Source organism: Rana temporaria, chromosome 2 (assembly GCF_905171775.1).
Source record: "Rana temporaria chromosome 2, aRanTem1.1, whole genome shotgun sequence".
Classification (NCBI taxonomy): domain Eukaryota; kingdom Metazoa; phylum Chordata; class Amphibia; order Anura; family Ranidae; genus Rana; species Rana temporaria.
Window position 1 is genome coordinate 26,595,972 of NC_053490.1, and position 18,113 is coordinate 26,614,084.

An 18,113-nucleotide genomic window follows, 5' to 3' on the forward strand; every position below is an offset into this window, starting at 1 on the left:
TTTACAACATAGGAGTCCAAGTTACTTTTATTGCTTGTATTGATCTTGTAAAGTCACCAATGTGTTTCTGGGCCAATACACTGCTCCTTCATCAGGGCTTAAGAACACAATGGGGGTTATTAACTAAAGGCAAATCCTCTTTGCAGAACAAGTGCAAAGTGCTCTTGAAATTGTTTTGAAAGTGCAAATGTAAGTGCAGGCACTGTAGATCCGAGGGGGACATGCAAGAAAAATAAAAAACAGCATTTTAGCTTACACATGATTAGATAATAAAAAGAGCAGAGCTTCCCCTCATTTCAGATCTATCCCCGAGATTTACAGCGACTGCACTTTGCATTTGTAGTTTGCACTTGTAGTGCAAAGTGGATTTGCCTTTCATAAATAACCCCCAATGTTACAGCTGGTAACTATTGGTACATCGATATGTTATAAGCCATTAAAAAGCACAACCAGGCTATGTTAGTATATTATATTCAATGAGTTTGCATTTATCCAATAACATATCTCCCAACTTTCTGAGATGGGAATGAGGGACACCTATCAGCAAAAGTATGCAGGCATAGGACACACCCCTTGCCAGAGAATTGTACAAAAAAATAAGATTGGTTAAACCCACAAGTGCTTTTTTTTCCCACTACTTTTTCTTTATATTGGCTTTTGGAATTTACAAATGCAGCAATTTAGAAATCGGGTGAAAGGTTTAGCTCTGGGAAACACTTTTTGAAAGATAAAAAGTGCATTTTATATACAACTATAGAGATCAGATCAAAATGAGGGACAAATAAGGAGAAATGAGGGACAGAGGGACATTGCTCCAAATCAGGGACAGTCCCTCGAAATCAGGGACAGTTGGGAGGTATGCAATAATCACTTATTCCTGGGCTGTATCAAGGTGCGGTCATATAACCACTAATGGGCGAAAATAGGGCAATGGGAGAAAGAAAACAGACAACACGACCCCACTTGTACCACCTGTAAAATTGTAACTATAATCAACCACTATACATATTATTTTGATATTTTTAATTATTACATGTTTTCCTAATGATGAAATTACATGGCTATGTGCTTATATGCTAATGTTAGGTACGTTATGCAACAAGAGGTTCACTTTCTAGAAAAATTCTGCAGAAAGATGTCATTGGAACAAACTGTTGTTGTCCGGTTCCTTGAAGGGTCTTGTTGTGGAACACAGAGACAGTTAGGGGTTGATTTAAAAATAAAAATAAAAACTACAGTGTGAATGTCTTGAACTTTGTTAGGGCTATTTTCTCTTATGCCGCGTACACACCATCACTTTATGTGATGAAAAAAAACGACATTTTCTGTGAAGTAAAAAATGACGTTTTTGAAACTTCAATTTTCAAAGACGAAGTTGCCTACACACCATCGTTTTTCTCACAATGTTCTAGCAAAGCGAGGTTACGTTCCACCACGTTTTTCCATTGAAGCTCGCTTCATAAGTAGCTTCTGGGCATGCGCGGGTGAAAAAACGTCGTTTTAAACGACGTTTTTTACTACACACGGTCAATTTCTGTAAAGTAAAAGTTGACGTTTTGAAAAACGACACATAAAATTGAGGCATGCATCAATTTTTTTTGGTCGTTTTTTAGAAGACATAAAACGAAGTTTTCCCCCACACACGGTCAATTAAAGTGACGTTTTTAAAAACGTCATTTTTTTTCATCACATAAAGTGATGGTGTGTACGGGGCATTAGGATCAAATGTGAGGGCATTTTAACAAGTAGAAACTGACAATTTGCACATGTTATAAACATTAAGTCAATTATTTGTGACTTTTGCAAGAATCCTTAGTCTCAGGGTTTTGAGCTATTTGGGAGTCAAGAAGTCAAAGAAGCTGGTAAGGTTTTTTGAAACAACAGAAATTAATCTCTCTTGTAATTATTGATGTGTTGAACATTTCTAAGTGAATGATTTATTATTTAAAATGTTTATGATTTGGAGGATTCTACATGTCAACTGTCCAGCCTAAAAGCCTCTTGTTTGATCTAAAGGTCCGATCCTAGTTAGGCCCCGTACACACGTCCGAGGAACTTGACGGGCAAAACTCATCGTTTTGCTCGTCGAGTTCTGTGTGAAGCCGCCGAGGATCTCGGCGAGCCAACTTTCCTCATTGGACAACGAGGAAATAGAGAACATGTTCTCTATTTGGCTCGACGAGGAACTCGTCGGCTTCCTCGGCCGAAAGTGTACACACGCCGGGTTTCTCGGGCAAAATTCAGCTCCGATCGAGTTTCTGGCTGAATTCTGCCGAGAAACTCGGTCGTGTGTACGGGGCCTTACACCTGCCATGTCTAAGGATCTCCATGTATGTTATTCTATCTACTTTCTTTTCTTTACTTTTGTTTTGTTTCTCTTTTCTTCTAAATTAACTTTCAATATTTTCAATGTGAGCAGAGACCGTTGATTTCCTTATCACTAGGCATGACATTAACTTTTGACATATTAAGATGTTAGGCGACAAGTTCAACAACCTGCCCTCAAATTTACAAAAAAATCTACTGACTGGAGACACATTCATGGCCTGGCGCTCAGTGAGATCTTTAGGCCTCTCAGCTTCAATTTCCAAACAGCTAACACAATAACTTCAAATTCTTTATAAATATAAGCAACGAGGACTATGAAACCTGAAACTCTAAAGGCCCTAAAAAAGTATCAGAACTTATTAAACCTAACTCAACTCAATTCAAATCCTTCAGTGAAATATCAACAGAGCATGATTTGCCATCTCATCACGAACCCATCTTCAGACTAGTATCATTCTTCAAATGATACTTCAACCAAAAATCCCTCTTAACAATAAATTATCGACCAAGCCACTGAGCATCCAGCATACTCTATATCAAAACTATATGCTCCTCTAAACTTCCATTTTTCAAAACCTCAAGGACATTCTAGCTTAAAAAGCTGGCAAAAAGATTTTGAAGACGAAAACATCAGAAAAAAGATCTCAAATGGATATCTCAAGACTCATCACATTATAATAAATGAAAAATGGAGGGAAACCCAGTCCAAACTTATACACAAAGCTTTCGTTCCATTCCTGTTTAATAAACAAAATCCTTTAGCTGCTACTTGCTCATGTTGTTTCTGTCCTTCTCTCTTACATCGCTTCTGGGAATTCCCAGCAATATCAACATTCTGGAACCGAATCCTCAATTACTGTAATTATTGGCATATAACACTCACTTGTTTACCTTGAAAATAGAGGGTAAACTGTGCCTGCGTGTTATACGCAGGGGGCAGTGGAAAGTTTTTTTCCTGAAACTTCCCTCTTAAAGTTAGGGTGCGTGTTATATGCCTGTGCGCGTTATACGCCGATAAATACGGTATAACTTTGGCATTACTTCAACACAGATAAGTAAACATCCAAGGTTATGTCTTTTTGGTCATGATGTCATTTCCGAATACACTAACCCCAGTCACAAACCCCAAATTTCGACCTGGACATGACTATGTCTGCGGACAGCATGTAAAGCCATCCTAAAATCCTGGACGGTCCCTACTCCACCATCACTCTCAATAGTGAAAAAAAATCGGAAAATGCTTCTATATATCAAAAAATTGGACATATCAAGCCACTCTTTTGTTAGAGAAATTAGGTGCTTACTTTATAGTCATTTATGCCTACTTGCAAAAGATTGCTTAACAGGCTAGTTTCTATTCTTGTAACTCACAAAGCTAGTTTTGATTCCTTAAAATACACGTATATCACAGAGCTAGTTTTGTTTTTATCTAAGTTTGTAAGGCTAAGCTATACCTAATTCTAGGAAGTGAAAATAAAGGTTAAATCCAGACACACAATTCAACCAATCATTGTCCAGAAGAGGTGGCTAAGTCGAGACTTGTAAAAGTATATAAAATGCAAGTTATTCATTTGCCAGTTAGACAAGTCCAGATAGGCGTCTATCAGGCTGACTACTATGGGGCAGATCCTCAAAGAAATTACGCGGTGTATCTCTTGATACGCCGCGTAATTTCAAATTTTGCGCGTCGTATCTTTGTTTTGGTATCCACAAAACAAGATACGACGGCATCTGGGTTAGATCCGACAGGCATACGTCTTCGTACGCCGTCGGGTCTTAGATGCAATCGAGTATGCAAATTAGCTATTTCCGACGATCCACGAACGTACGACCAGCCGTCGCATTTTTTTTACGTCGTTTCCCTTCGGCTTTTTCCGGCGTATAGTTAAAGCTGCTATATGGTGGCGTACTCAATGTTAAGTATGGCCGTCGTACCCGTGTCTAATTTTGAAAATTTTACGTCGTTTGCGTAAGTTGTCCGTGAATGGGACTGGATGCCATTTACGTTCACGTTGAAAACAATGACGTCCTTGCGACGTCATTTGGAGCAATGCACCCTGGGAGTTTTTACGGACGCCGCATGCACAGTTCGTTCGGCGCGGGGACGCGCTTCATTTAAATGAAACATGTCCCCTACCCACCCAATTTGAATTCCGCCGCGAGAGATACGCTACGCCGCCGTAACTTACGGCGCAAATTCGTTGAGGATTCAAAACAAAGCCAAGTAAGTTACAGCGGCGTAGCGTATCTTACATCTGCGCCGGGCACAGCGGATGTATGTGGATCTGCCCCTGTGTATGTTGCCCTATTGCACGGGTCATAGTAGTCAGAACCAATAGGCAAATATCTGTTCTTTTGTTGTAATTTGTCTACTTGTACGAGAATAAGCTTCTTAACTTGATCCGGAGTGTGGTCTAATGTCTGGTACACACGGCCGGACTTTCCAAGAAAAAAAGTCAGACAAAAGTCCGGCCGTGTGTAGCCTCCATTGGATTTTTTTTGTCGGAAGTCCGACGGACCTTATATAGAGAACCTATTCTCTTTATTTCTGTCAGACTTCCGACGGACTCACGGCGGACTTTTGCACGGTCAAAAGTCAGACCGTGTGTACAAGGCATAAGGTGAATTTCCCTCACATCTTTCAACTCAACAATTTTTTTTAAAAGATGGCAAACATTCATGGAAATTACTTTCCAGCAATCAAATCACTTATGACCAACCTAACAGAACCTGGCTGGCTCGCCAGAATGACATTACAATTTCAACAGCATTTCACACATTCAGCCTGTTTATGAGCACTTGTTCATTGAGGAGTTCATTATTCCTAATCATTAGACGGCACTTCAGGATTTCAACAAGTTTCATTAGTTTTCCTGCCTGTTTTTGCTTCCGCCCTTTTATAAATCAAAGTATTTCAGCAGAGAAAAACAAATCTCAGGATTGGTTCAACAAAAAGGCAGGACACCTCACCATATTTCCAGTTTACCAGACTGTAGGTTTTAAAGTTTCTTTAAAAAACCTGGGGACAACAGTTGGCAAAGTTTGCTACAGAGGGTCAGTCCAGACAAAAGTGATATTTTAACTACAGGTGGATCCTGGTAGGCTGATCAGCCCTTAGGTTTGCATATGTTTTAGATACTCTAATGCCGCGTACACACGGTCGTTTTATGTGATGAAAAAAAATGACGTTTTTAAAAACGTCACTTTAATTGACCGTGTGTGGGGGAAAACGTCGTTTTATGTCTTCTAAAAAACGACCAAAAAAAATTGAAGCATGCTTCAATTTTATGTGTCGTTTTTCAAAACGTCAACTTTTACTTCACAGAAATTGACCGTGTGTAGCAAAAACGTCGTTTAAAACGACGTTTTTTCATCCGCGCATGCCCAGAAGCTACTTATGAAGCGAGCTTCAATGGAAAAACGTGGTGGAACGTAACCTCGCTTTGCTAGAACATTGTGAGAAAAACGATGGTGTGTAGACAACTTCGTCTTTGAAAATTGAGGTTTCAAAAACGTCGTTTTTTACTTCACAGAAAATGTCGTTTTTTTTCAGCACATAAAGTGATGGTGTGTATGCGGCATTACAGCGAGACCTTCCTATCATAATTCCTGACATGGCTCAGTTAAGGGATAGTTGGAGTTCTATTGATGGGTACAGCGCAGGGGTCAAGTCCTGGGGAAAATAGTGTGTGAACTCCCACCCAAGATCCACTCCCCCACCAAAAAATAAATAAAAAGATACGCTCATATGCATAATTACTAAACCGCATGTTTTCGCGAGTTATCGCAGGATTTAGAAAGAAGCAAGTTCTTTCTAAATCCCGCGATAACTCGCGGCAGACCTCCGCAATGTCTCCTGGGAACAATGACAAAAGCTCCCAGGAGAAATTGCGGCATTGAGGAAGTGACGGAATACCCGCACACTACCCGATGAATCCATATACAGGAAGCAGCCAGTAACATAAAGGATTACTAAGGTTCGCCTGCCCCTGACAGTGACTCAAGCTGGGCATCGCCGCTTAGTGAAGGATTGGCTCGGGCGGCTCGGCTGCTCTAGTCCTGCAAAGGGAACTGAGTTCCTGCTGTGAAAAAAGTGCAGGAACTCCGTTCCCACACGTTCCCGCAGGACTTGAGCCCTGGTACAGCGTATGTACAGAGCTGGGAGCTCAGTGTAGGGATGATGGGAGCCCCATATAATAGGAACGGCAGGGCTGGAGGTCTGGGAGAGCAGCGCTGGTTTTGTGGGAGCCCCACATAATGGTCACAGCAGGTGCGCAGGCCCAAAAACTTGGGCAGGGATGGTGGGTACCACTTTTTTGGGTCCAGCAGTTATAAAGACCTGATAGCTCAGTGGAGGGATTATGGAAGCCACTTATAATGGGCACAGCAGGAGTGTATACTTGGGAGCTCTGCACAGGGATGATGGGAGCCCCTGATTATGGCCACAGCAGGAGTGCAAACACAGGAATTTAGAGCAGGGAAGGTGGGAGATCTCATATTGGGCACAGCAGGTGTATAAACCCAGCAACTCAGCACAGGGATAGTGGGAATCCCTCATAATAATCATAGTAGCTAGTAGATCCAGGAGGTCAATAAAGGGATGGTGGGTGCCCTTGGTGATTGGCACAGAGGGCCTTTAGACCTGGGACCTCAGTACAGGGATGGTGGGAGCCCTTGGTGATGGGCACAGAGGGTCTTTACACCTGAGCACTTAGTACAGGGTTGGGGAGGCCCCCAAATTGGGCACAGCAGATGTATAGACCCAGGAACACAACAGAAATCTCTCACCAATAAAGTCCCTGAGTGACAGAAGGGAGTGTCAAGTGGTTTAACTCTTTACTATATACCAAAGACTTGAATATCAATTTTGGGTGGACTGACCTTTTAAACTGGCAAAGCAAGCAACTGTGAACTTCAATACCTTTGCTATTTCTTTGTAAATTAGTCCAGTGGGAACAGAAACCATTGTTAGGCCCCACACGAGAGGATCGATCTGCTGGAATTGATCCGCGGACCGGTTTCAGCAGATAGATCCCCTGGTGTGTACGATCCAGCGTATCTGTTTCCGCGGATTTTTGTCCCCGGGGATGGATTTCTTGACATGCTAAGAAATCGATCCGCTGGAATCCAGTCCAACGGATTGATCCGCTGGTCTGTACAGACTCACCGGTCTGTACAGACCAATCGATTGATCCGCTGGTCTGTACAGACTCAATCCGTCCGAATCCATCCCCCGCATGCGTCGTAATGATTCGACGCATGCGTGGAAGTCCATATATCACAGCGTCGCGCACGTCGCCGCATCATCATCACGGCGACGGCGCCACACGTCACCGCGGACGGAATTCCGTGGGGATTTTGATCTCATGGTTAGTACAACCATGAGATCAAAATCCGCCAGAGGATTCATCCGCGGAAACGGTCCCCCGGACCGTTTCCGCGGATAAATCCTCTCGTGTGTACCCGGCCTTAGAGTAACATATGACAGGAAAAAGGAAAAGTCACTTACCTTCTGGTTGGTATTGTGCTACCATTGTCACCGTCTGACCTGCACCTTTTAAGGCAGCTGCAGCTTGTTCATGAGTAGCACCACGGAGATCAATTCCGTTAACCTAAATTAGGGAATAAAGAACAAAAAACTTAAAGCTGAACTTCAGATGGATATAGACAACACCCATTAAAGTGAATCTAAAGGACAAAAGTTTTTTTTTTTTTTTACCTTAAAGCGGTTGTATACCCGCTGTCATTTTTTTATTTTTTTTAAACCTGAAAAGCAAAAGCCATAATAATACTAGCCGATTATGAAATACTTACCTTGGAACGAGGTGAGAGGAACTTACCTGGTCCACGCCGAGGGAGATGTCATCTTTCCTCGGCGTGTCTTCCGGGTATCGCCGCTCCAGCGCTGTGATAGGTTGGAGCGGCGATGTTGTCACTCCCGCGCATGCGCGCGGGAGACTTCTCTCCGGCAAGGTCCGGCGTCTGCCGGCCCTTTAGCCGAGGATCCCTGCTGCGCATGCGCCGCTGCAGTCAGCGGCGCATTGCAGGGGGAATATCTCCTAAACCTGTAAGGTTTAGGAGATATTCTTTATACCTACAGTACAGGTAAGCCTTATTCTAGGATTACCTGTAGGTTAAAGTGGTAGTACAGAGTTTACTACCACTTTAATGCACTCTCTGAATTTAGGCAAAAAACCTTCCAACATTAGTTCCCCACTAGCCCCCTAAATATTTAACTGAGCCTGATCTTGATCCAGCGTTGTACCCAAGATCTCTCTTCTCACAAGGGATGAGGTGGCAACAGGAGCCATTGGCTGTCAATCAAATCTATTGAGGAGGGAGCGGGGGGCAGGGCCAAGCTGCGCTGTGTGTATCTATAAATGCACTTTAGCATTAATGTCTAAACCGCTGCCAACAAAAGTGAGTACACCCCTAAGTAAAAATGTCCAAACTGGGCCCAATTAGCCATTTTCCCTCACCGGTGTCGTGTGACTCAGTGGGGCAGATTCAGATAGATCAGCGGATCTTTAGATCTGCGTAATCTATTTTATTTACGATCCGCCAGCGCAAGTTTTTGAGGCAAGTGCTGTATTCATAAAGCACTTGCCTCGAAAGTTGCACCGGCGGATTGTAAATCCCCTGGCGGAATTCAAATTCCGCGGCTAGGGGGAGTGTAGTATTTAAATCAGGCACGTCCCCGCGCCGATTTAACTGCGCATGCGCCCCCGGCTAAATTTCCCAGCGTGCATTGCTCCAAATGACGTCGCTAGGACGTCATTGGTTTCGGCGTGAACGTAAATTACGTCCATCCGTATTCGCGAACGACTTACGCAAACGACGTAAAAATTCAAAACTCGGTGCGGGAACGACAGCCATACTTAACATAGGATACGCCGCATATAGCAGGGGTAACTGTCCGCCGGAAAAAAAAAAGCAACGGGCGGGCGTTCGTTTCTGAATCGGCGGATCTCCTCATTTGCATATTCGTCGCGAGTAAAACACGAAACGCCACCTAGCGGCCAGCGGGAGATTGCAGCCTAAGATCCGACAGTGTAAGTCACTAAGGCCCCATACACACGGGAGGATTTATCCGCGGATACGGTCCAGCGGACTGTTTCCACGGATAAATCCTCTCGAGGATTTCCGCGGATTTCTATGCGATGGAGTGTACACACCATCGCATTGAAATCCGCGCCAAAATCCTCTGGCGATGACGTGTCGCGCCGTCGCCGCGATTATGACGCGGCGACATGCGCGATGCTGTCATATAAGGAATTCCACGCATGCGTCGAATCATTACGACGCATGCGGGGGATCCCTTCGCACGGATGGATCCGGTGAGTCTATACAGACCAGCGGATCCATCCGTTGGGATGGATTCAAGCGGATAGATTTGTTTGACATGTCAGCGAATATTCGATCTGCTGGAATCCATCCCAGGGGATAAATATCCGCGGAAACAGATCCGCTGGAGTGTACACACCATAGGATCTATCAGCTGAAACCCATTTGCTGGGATTTTTCAGCGGATGGATTCTATCGTGTGTATGGGGCCTAACACCTGGCGGATTTTAGGGAGATCTATGCGTAACCTGATTCTATGAATCAGTCGCATAGATCCAACCGTCGGATCTCAGAGATACGACGGTGTATCAGGACATACGCCGTCATATCTCTATCTGAATCTTCCCCACTGTTACAAGGTCTCAGGTGTGAATGTGGAGCAGGTGTGTTAAATTTGGTGTTATCACTTTCACTCTCTCATACTGGCCATACACGGGTCGAACTTCGAAAGATCTTTCTTTCGAAAATCTTATCTAAGAATTTTCGTTCGGATTTTGCACCATTAGTGGGCTGCAGCAACAGCCGATTTTCGGGCGGCCATCGAATTTTAATAATCCAACATGTTGGATATATATTTTTTTAAAACAAGTGATTTTCTAATCAATGATGGGCGAATTGTGCGAGGAATGTAATCAAAAAAGAAATGCGTATGTGCAAGAAATGAAAATTCCCGGAAAGAAACAAAAGGTTCCCGGAAAGAAAGAAGATTCCCAGACACGGAAATAATTTTCTGTAGGAACGTGAGGTGAAATTGAAGGTTTGGTTGGTCGAATTTTGAAACCAATGGTGGTACCATCGGATCACAAAACGCAGAAATGTTATGATTTTCGAAAGAAAGATCTTTCGAAATTCGACCCGTGTATGGCCAGCATCATACTCGTCACTGGAAGTTCAACATGTCAAAGAACTCTCTCTTGGATCCAAAAAAAAGAATTGTTGCTCTACATAAAGATGGCCTAGGTTATAAGAAGATTGCCAACATTGTTGTGTGATTGTTGTGTCCTTTGGACACAGTTGATCACAGATCACGGTAAAGGGCCGATTGTAAACAACCATTCCTTTCCTCACACACTGTCACAGCGTGAGGAGAGCTGGTAACTGGCAATTCTGACACACATTCACACTGGTCATCAGTGCAGCCCCATCTGTGCCAATCATTGCCCATCAGTGATGCCTATCAGTTCCCATCAGTGCTGTCTTTCACTGACCAACCATCATCCGCATGGAAGAGAACCATCGTGCCTTCAGGAAAAAACGAAAGACCCACCTCTTCTGAAGGACGACTCCGGACACAAGTGCCTTGAGGAGATTTAGTTTGCATTTGTTAGCGCTATATAACTTACTCACTCACTCACTCATTGCCCATCAGTGCAGATTATCAGTGTCCATCAGTGCCTCCTCATTAGTGCTGCTTATCAGTGCCCATCCGTGCAGCCTATCAGTGCCCATCAGTTCCGCCTATCAGTGCCCATCCATGTCACCTATCAGTGCCGCCTAACAGTGCCTATCAGTGCCGCTTATCAGTTCCCATTCATGCTGCCTATCAGTGCCCATCCATGCCGCCTAGCAGTGCAGATCAGTGTTGCCTATCAGTGACCATCAGTGCCACATATCAGTGCAGCCTCATCAGTGGCCATCAGTGCAGCCTATCAGTGCCTATCAGTGAAGGAGGAAAATTACTTATTTGCAAAATTTTATAGCAAAAACTAAAAAAAAATATTTTATTTTTTAATTATTTTAAGGGCATTTTTCATTTATTTAGTAAAAAAATAAAAAATCCAGTGATGATTAACCACTTAAGGACCGGACCAATATGCTGCTAAATGACCCAAGGGGTTTTTACAATTCGGCACTGCGTCGCTTTAACAGACAATTGCGCGGCCGTGCGACGTGGCTCCCAAACAAAATTGGCGTCCTTTTTTCCCCACAAATAGAGCTTTCTTTTGGTGGTATTTGATCACCTCTGCGGTTTTTATTTTTTGCGCTATAAACAAAGATAGAGCGACAATTTTGAAAAAAAATTCAATATTTTTTACTTTTTGCTATAATAAATATCCCCCAAAAACATATATAAAAATATTTTTTTCCTCAGTTTAAGCCGATACGTATTCTTCTACCTATTTTTGGTAAAAAAAAACGCAATAAGCGTTTATCGATTGGTTTGCGCAAAATTTATAGCGTTTACAAAATAGGGGATAGTTTTATTATTTATTAATTTTTTTACTACTAATGGCGGCGATCAGCAATTTTTTTCGTGACTGCGACATTATGGCGGACACTTCGGACAATTTTGACACATTTTTGGGACCATTGTCATTTTCATTTAAATTGCATTGTTTATTGTGAAAATGACAGTTGCAGTTTGGGAGTTAACCACAGGGGGCGCTGTAGGAGTTAGGGTTCACTTAGTGTGTGTTTACAACTGTAGGGGGGTGTGGCTGTAGGACTGACGTCATCGATCGAGTCTCCCTATAAAAGGGATCACTCGATCGATGCACCGCCACAGTGAAGCACGGGGAAGCCGGGTTTACATACGGCTCTCCACGTTCTTCAGCTCCGGGGAGCGATCGCGAGGGGGCGGCTAGAAACGAATAGCTGTACCGTCGTCCCGGATCGCTCCCCGCGGGTATCCGACCGCCGCATGTAGCGGGGGGGGGGGGGTCCCGATTGGACCCCAAACCACTTCTAGGCAGGGACGTAGAGGTACGCCAATGTGCCTGTACGTGCCATTCTGCCGACGTATATCTACATGCGGCGGTCGGGAAGTGATTAAATACTACCAAAATAAAGCATTATCTGTCTCAAAAATATGATACAAATTTCATTTGGGTACAGTGTCGCATTACTGTGCAATTGTCATTCAAAGTGGGACAGCGCTGAAAGCTGAAAATTGTCATGGGCAGGAAGGGGATGAAAGTGCCTGGTATTGAAGTGGTTAATAGACCAAAGAGAAGCAAATAAGAGAAGATTATTGTTAGACTTTATATACCCTTTAAGTCACTGATTTTCATGACTAGGGTTGTAATTTCCCAAAAATAACGATACCTTGTCGCGGTTCTTTATACAGTTATTCACATCACTCATGGGCATTATTCTATCAGACAAGTGTATGTCATTGCCCTGTGTGAATGATCACATAGACACTCTGACCACAGCAGGCTCGGTGAAGGCGTGCGACTCCGACGTTGATTGCAGCTCTCGGCTCCAGAATTTTTCTGACAGGGCGGAAACAGATAATGACCATCCTGGCAGCCGTTTGTTGTTATGAGCGGATAATCACTACCCAATCTCCACAGTCATCTCCCTGCCCACCGAGCTGCGATTCCGGGGGCGGCATCCATATGTTGGAGCAGGAGACCTGGCTACGTTATTGCTATGACATCTATGGAATACACGAAAAGCCGATTGGCTTTAAACGACTTTATGATGGGAGATCTGAAATGGCCAAAGGGAGCCGGTCCACCGGAGTCGGTTCTTAACCACTTAAGGACCGGACCAATATGCTGCTAAATGACCCAAGGGTTTTTTACAGTTCGGCACTGCGTCGCTTTAACAGACAATTGCGCGGTCGTGCGATGTGGCTCCCAAACAAAATTGGCGTCTTTTTTTCCCCACAAATAGAGCTTTCTTTTGGTGGTATTTGATCACCTCTGCGGTTTTTATTTTTTGCGCTATAAACAAAAATAGAGGGACAATTTTGAAAAAAATGCAATATTTTTTACTTTTTGCTATAATAAATATCCCCCAAAAACATATATAAATTTTTTTTTCTTTCCTCAGTTTAGACCGATACGTATTCTTCTACCTATTTTTGGTAAAAAAAATCGCAATAAGCGTTTATCGATTGGTTTGCGCAAAATTTATAGCGTTTACAAAATAAGGGATAGTTTTATTAGTTTTTTTTTTTTTTACTACTAATGGCGGCGATCAGCGATTTTTTTCGTGACTGCGACATTATGGCGGACACTTCGGACAATTTTGACACATTTTTGGGACCATTGTCATTTTCACAGCAAAAAATGCATTTAAATTGCATTGTTTATTGTGAAAATGACAGTTGCAGTTTGGGAGTTAACCACAAGGGGGCGCTGTAGGAGTTAGGGTTCACCTAGTGTGTGTTTACAACTGTAGGGGGGTGTGGCTGTAGGACTGATGTCATCGATCGTGTCTCCCTATAAAAGGGATCACTCGATCGATGCAGCGCCATAGTGAAGCACGGGGAAGCTGTGTTTACATACGGCTCTCCCCGTTCTTCAGTTCCCCATTTTTCTTTATTTCTTCTTTTTTTGTAAAGGCCACCCCCCGATTCTCAATTTCAGGCGGCAGCACCCCCCCACCCCCCCTAGGTTCTCTGCTTCAGGGGGCCCATGCCTTAAGCTGTGTAAGGGGCCCCAAAATTCCTGATGGTGGCCCTGCGCATACCTCCCAACACGCACGGATTCTGCGGGACTTTCCCGCACAGACAGCTTCTTCCCGCAGTCCCGCGAAAGGGTTAATTTTCCCGCACTGCAAGAGGAGGCAGCACGGAAGCAGGAGGAACCGGAGCGGTGTGTGGAGGACTGTGGCTGCTGGAGGGAAGAAAGCTGACAGGCGGGCTAATGACAGTCTGTGGCCCCGGCTGTCGGCACAGGTGAGAGGCTGTCATGTTACATGATATTATTTTTATTATGTACTGTCTCTTTAATGTCTATTTAGTTTGTCTCTTGTGGCATTCCTTAGTTTGCATGCTGCTCAGTCTCCTCCCCCTCTTTTCTGTATCAGTCATTTTAATGCTGTAATTCATGTGACCTGTATGTTTCTTCTACCTGCATGGAAGAATCGTTCTTTTACCTGTTGTAACTTGCATTCTACGGATCATACGACGAATAAACATCGCCAGATCTTCTTTCATGTGAGTTGTGACTGAGTAAGCTATCTGGAAAGGTGATTTGGGATGAATAATCTCTTCAGGGCAATGAGCTCCATGTGCTACTGAAAACCACATTCATAGCCTTAGCAGCCGATTCAGAATAGTAAAAGAACGTATCCAGCAGCCTGCACAGAGATAACTGCGTCACAGGACAGATCATAGTGAAGTGTAACTGTGTGTATTGCATGAGAATTCTGCATACAACCCCAGCACAGCTTGTTACAGCTCCTCACAGTATACAGACACTCTTCACTGCTACAGTCAAGCCTGTGTACTGCAGGCCATCATGAGTGGAAAGGGCTCAGTGTGTGATGAAACACCACAGCATGCACCACACAGAGAAAGCCAGGATGAGGACCCAGAGTCCACTGCATTGACCAAACGCTCTGTGAAACCCACTTGGAAGGTTATAGAGAACTACGAATCCATGAGAACTGAACTAGCAACCAGTTTGAAGCAGATTTGGGATAAAATCCTCACCCACATTGATGTGATTTCATGTCCGAGCCATGAGGTACTGCAACTAGAGGGCGCCATAAAGCATCTCTCTGCTTCATACGAACTGTACCAGACTACAAGCAAGAAATATAAAACTATTCTGCAAAGCATCAACACTGAGGAGTCCTTAGAGCAACTTAACAATGCCCAGCTTCTTAATGAGGAAAGAGAAAGCTTTATCCAGCGAACTAAAGCAAAGGCAGAAGCAAAATTAATGCTGCCACGGGACACTGTATCTCACAAATCTGTATCCACCAGACGTTCTAAAGGTTCCTCTAGATCCCGAAGTTCAAGGCACTCAACGCTTAGTGAACAGCTAATAAATGCCCGCGCCGAAGCAGAGGCTATCAAGGTACGGGCCGCATATGCTAAAAAGAGAGCAGAAATGGAAACCGAGGCAGCGCATCAAAAGGCAGTAATGGAAGCTCAAACGGCACGTCAAAGGGCAGCAATTGAAGCTTTAAAGGAACAAAGCAACTACGAGGCAGCTGCAGCAAAACTAAAGGTTTTGGAACAAGCTATCGGTGCAGATGAAAACGCTAGCGAAAGGGTCAGCGTCAAGGCAGATGTAGAAGATCCTTTTGAACGCACTAAGAACTATGTTCTAAACCACAGCAGTGAACACTCAATTACCTCCACGTTTCACGGCAACGCAAGTACTTCACCACATCATCAGGTAAAAGCTGTTCCAGCCACTTCCTACATGCAAACCCACCCCAGTGCAGCTCCCGACTGTCATGCTGATCCCGCATATGTCACAAAACGGCACACAAATCCGCAAGCAAGTCGCCAGCCTCCTGCTAACAGTACTGTTCCAGACCTTCACCCAACAATTCAGCTGAATGCCCTTGCTGCACCATATCTTCCCACGTCTCTTTGCAACGATACCATAAACAATGCAATCCACAACAATCAACCAGCAACCTCCTATGTAAAGTCAGAGGCAACCGATACAACAGAGGTAGTAAAGTACTTACTTCGACATGAGCTCGCCAAGTCAGGCCTAGTAAACTTCAACGACCATCCTGAAAATTATAGAAGCTGGAAAGCCGCTTTCAAAAATACATTAGGCGGTGTCGGTTTTACTGCCGATCGTGAGCTGGATCTGCTGATCGGGTTGCTTGGCCCACAGTCTACAGAACGTGTCAAGAGCCTCAGGTCAGTTTACATCGACAATCCAACTGCAGGTCTCACCGCAGCATGGGAGCGTCTAGAACAGACTTACGGTAGTCCTGAAGCCATAGAGAATGCATTGCTCAAACGATTGGAAAATTTCCCAAGGATATCTGGTAAGGACAATATAGAGTTCCAGAGACTCAGCGACCTTCTTCTCGAAGTCCAGCTTGCCAAAACTGACCCTAAGCTACCTGGCCTCAGTTACCTGGACACTGCTCGAGGAGTTAACCCTATCGTTTGCAAGCTTCCGCATGGCCTACAAGAAAAGTGGATCCAAGTTGGGTCATCATACAAACGGGAAAACAAGGTTTCCTTTCCCCCGTTCTCCTACTTCTGCAATTTTGTCAGGAACATTGCTGACACCAAGAACGATCCTAGTTTTGCATTCAGCGAGTTCAATACTCCCTCACCTAAAGGTGACAACCTACATACTAGCTACAGGAACCGCAGAGGTCCCGTGTCTGTTAGGAAGACAGACATTATTCCCACTCCCGCCCCAAACAAGAGCGGCAAGATCGAAAACCCAAACCGATTATGTCCCATCCACAAGAAGCCTCATCCCCTCAAAAAATGTATCGGTTTCAGAAAGAAGCCCCTACACGAACGAAAGGAACTCCTAAAGACTTTTGGGGTATGTTATAGATGCTGTGCTTCCACCGATCACTTTGCCAAGGAATGTAAAACTCCTATCAAGTGCATAGAGTGCGGTTCCGAGGACCATGTGCAAGCACTCCATCCCCTTGAGTCCAATCCTTCACAACATGCAGACCTTCCTCCTGGGCAGAACCACAGCGGGAAGAGTACAGATCACGTACCTAATTCCACCATGGTATTTTCTTCGTGCACTGAAGTCTGTGGGGAAGACCACTGTGACAAATCTTGCGCTAAAATATGCCTAGTGAATATTCATCACAAGGATCAGCCAGAAAAGACTTTAAGGGTGTATGCTATCTTAGACGATCAAAGCAATCGATCGCTTGCACGATCCGAACTGTTCGATCTATTTTGCACAAAAGGAGAGGTTCACCCTTACACCTTGGGCACTTGTAGTGGAACTACAGAGGTTTTTGGAAGAAGGGCTCATGGATTTATTGTGTCCTCCCTAGAAAATAACCTACAATTACCCTTACCTACACTTGTAGAGTGTAACCAGATACCAGCCAACAAAGAAGAAATACCTACACCAGAAGTTGCCTTCTACCACCCTCATCTAAGGTCAATAGCCAGTGAAATCCCACCACTTGACAAAGATGCTAAAATCCTTCTTCTGCTGGGAAGAGATATTCTAAGGATCCACAAGGTACACAGGCAGGTCAGCGGACCTCCAGAGGCCCCATTCGCCCAGTACCTGGACTTAGGCTGGGTCATCATAGGCAACGTCTGTATAGGCAAAATGAAAAGGCCTACTAACATTTCTTCATTCAAGACAAATGTATTGCCAAATGGTCGTAATACTCACTTTGAGCCATGCCCACATCACTACTGGGTAAAGGAGAAGGTAACTAGCTGCAAGTTGCAACATTGCAACACAAACCTTTCCCGCACCTACGATGACAGCTTTGGTTCTACAGTTTTCAATGTAAGCAGTGAAGACGACAAGTTGGCTCCTTCGGCAGAAGACAAAGAATTCCTTAAAGTAATGGACAATGAGTTCTTTCAGGAAGATTCCAATAGCTGGGTAGCACCCCTACCCTTTCGCCTCCCGAGAGAGAAGCTACCAAACAATCTACATCAAGCAGTCAAAAGATTCTCCTCCTTAAAGCGTACCTTAAGCAGGAAGCCAGAGATGGAAAGACATTTTGTGGACTTCATACAGAATATCTTTGACAGGGGTCATGCCGAACCCGCACCCCCATTG

At 44.2% G+C, this 18,113-nt stretch overlaps 1 protein-coding gene across 4 annotated transcripts in view; it reads right to left on the reverse strand.

The window, feature by feature from the left end:
- DLG2 (discs large MAGUK scaffold protein 2) overlaps positions 1–18,113 on the reverse strand; it is a 2,211,856-nt gene that overhangs the window by 561,799 nt on the left and 1,631,944 nt on the right. For all 4 annotated transcript variants that reach the window (XM_040339977.1, XM_040339976.1, XM_040339980.1 and 1 more), the window contains one exon: positions 7,838–7,940. In XM_040339977.1, the coding sequence (XP_040195911.1) occupies positions 7,838–7,940 (103 nt within the window). The remainder of the gene's footprint in view (positions 1–7,837; positions 7,941–18,113) is intronic.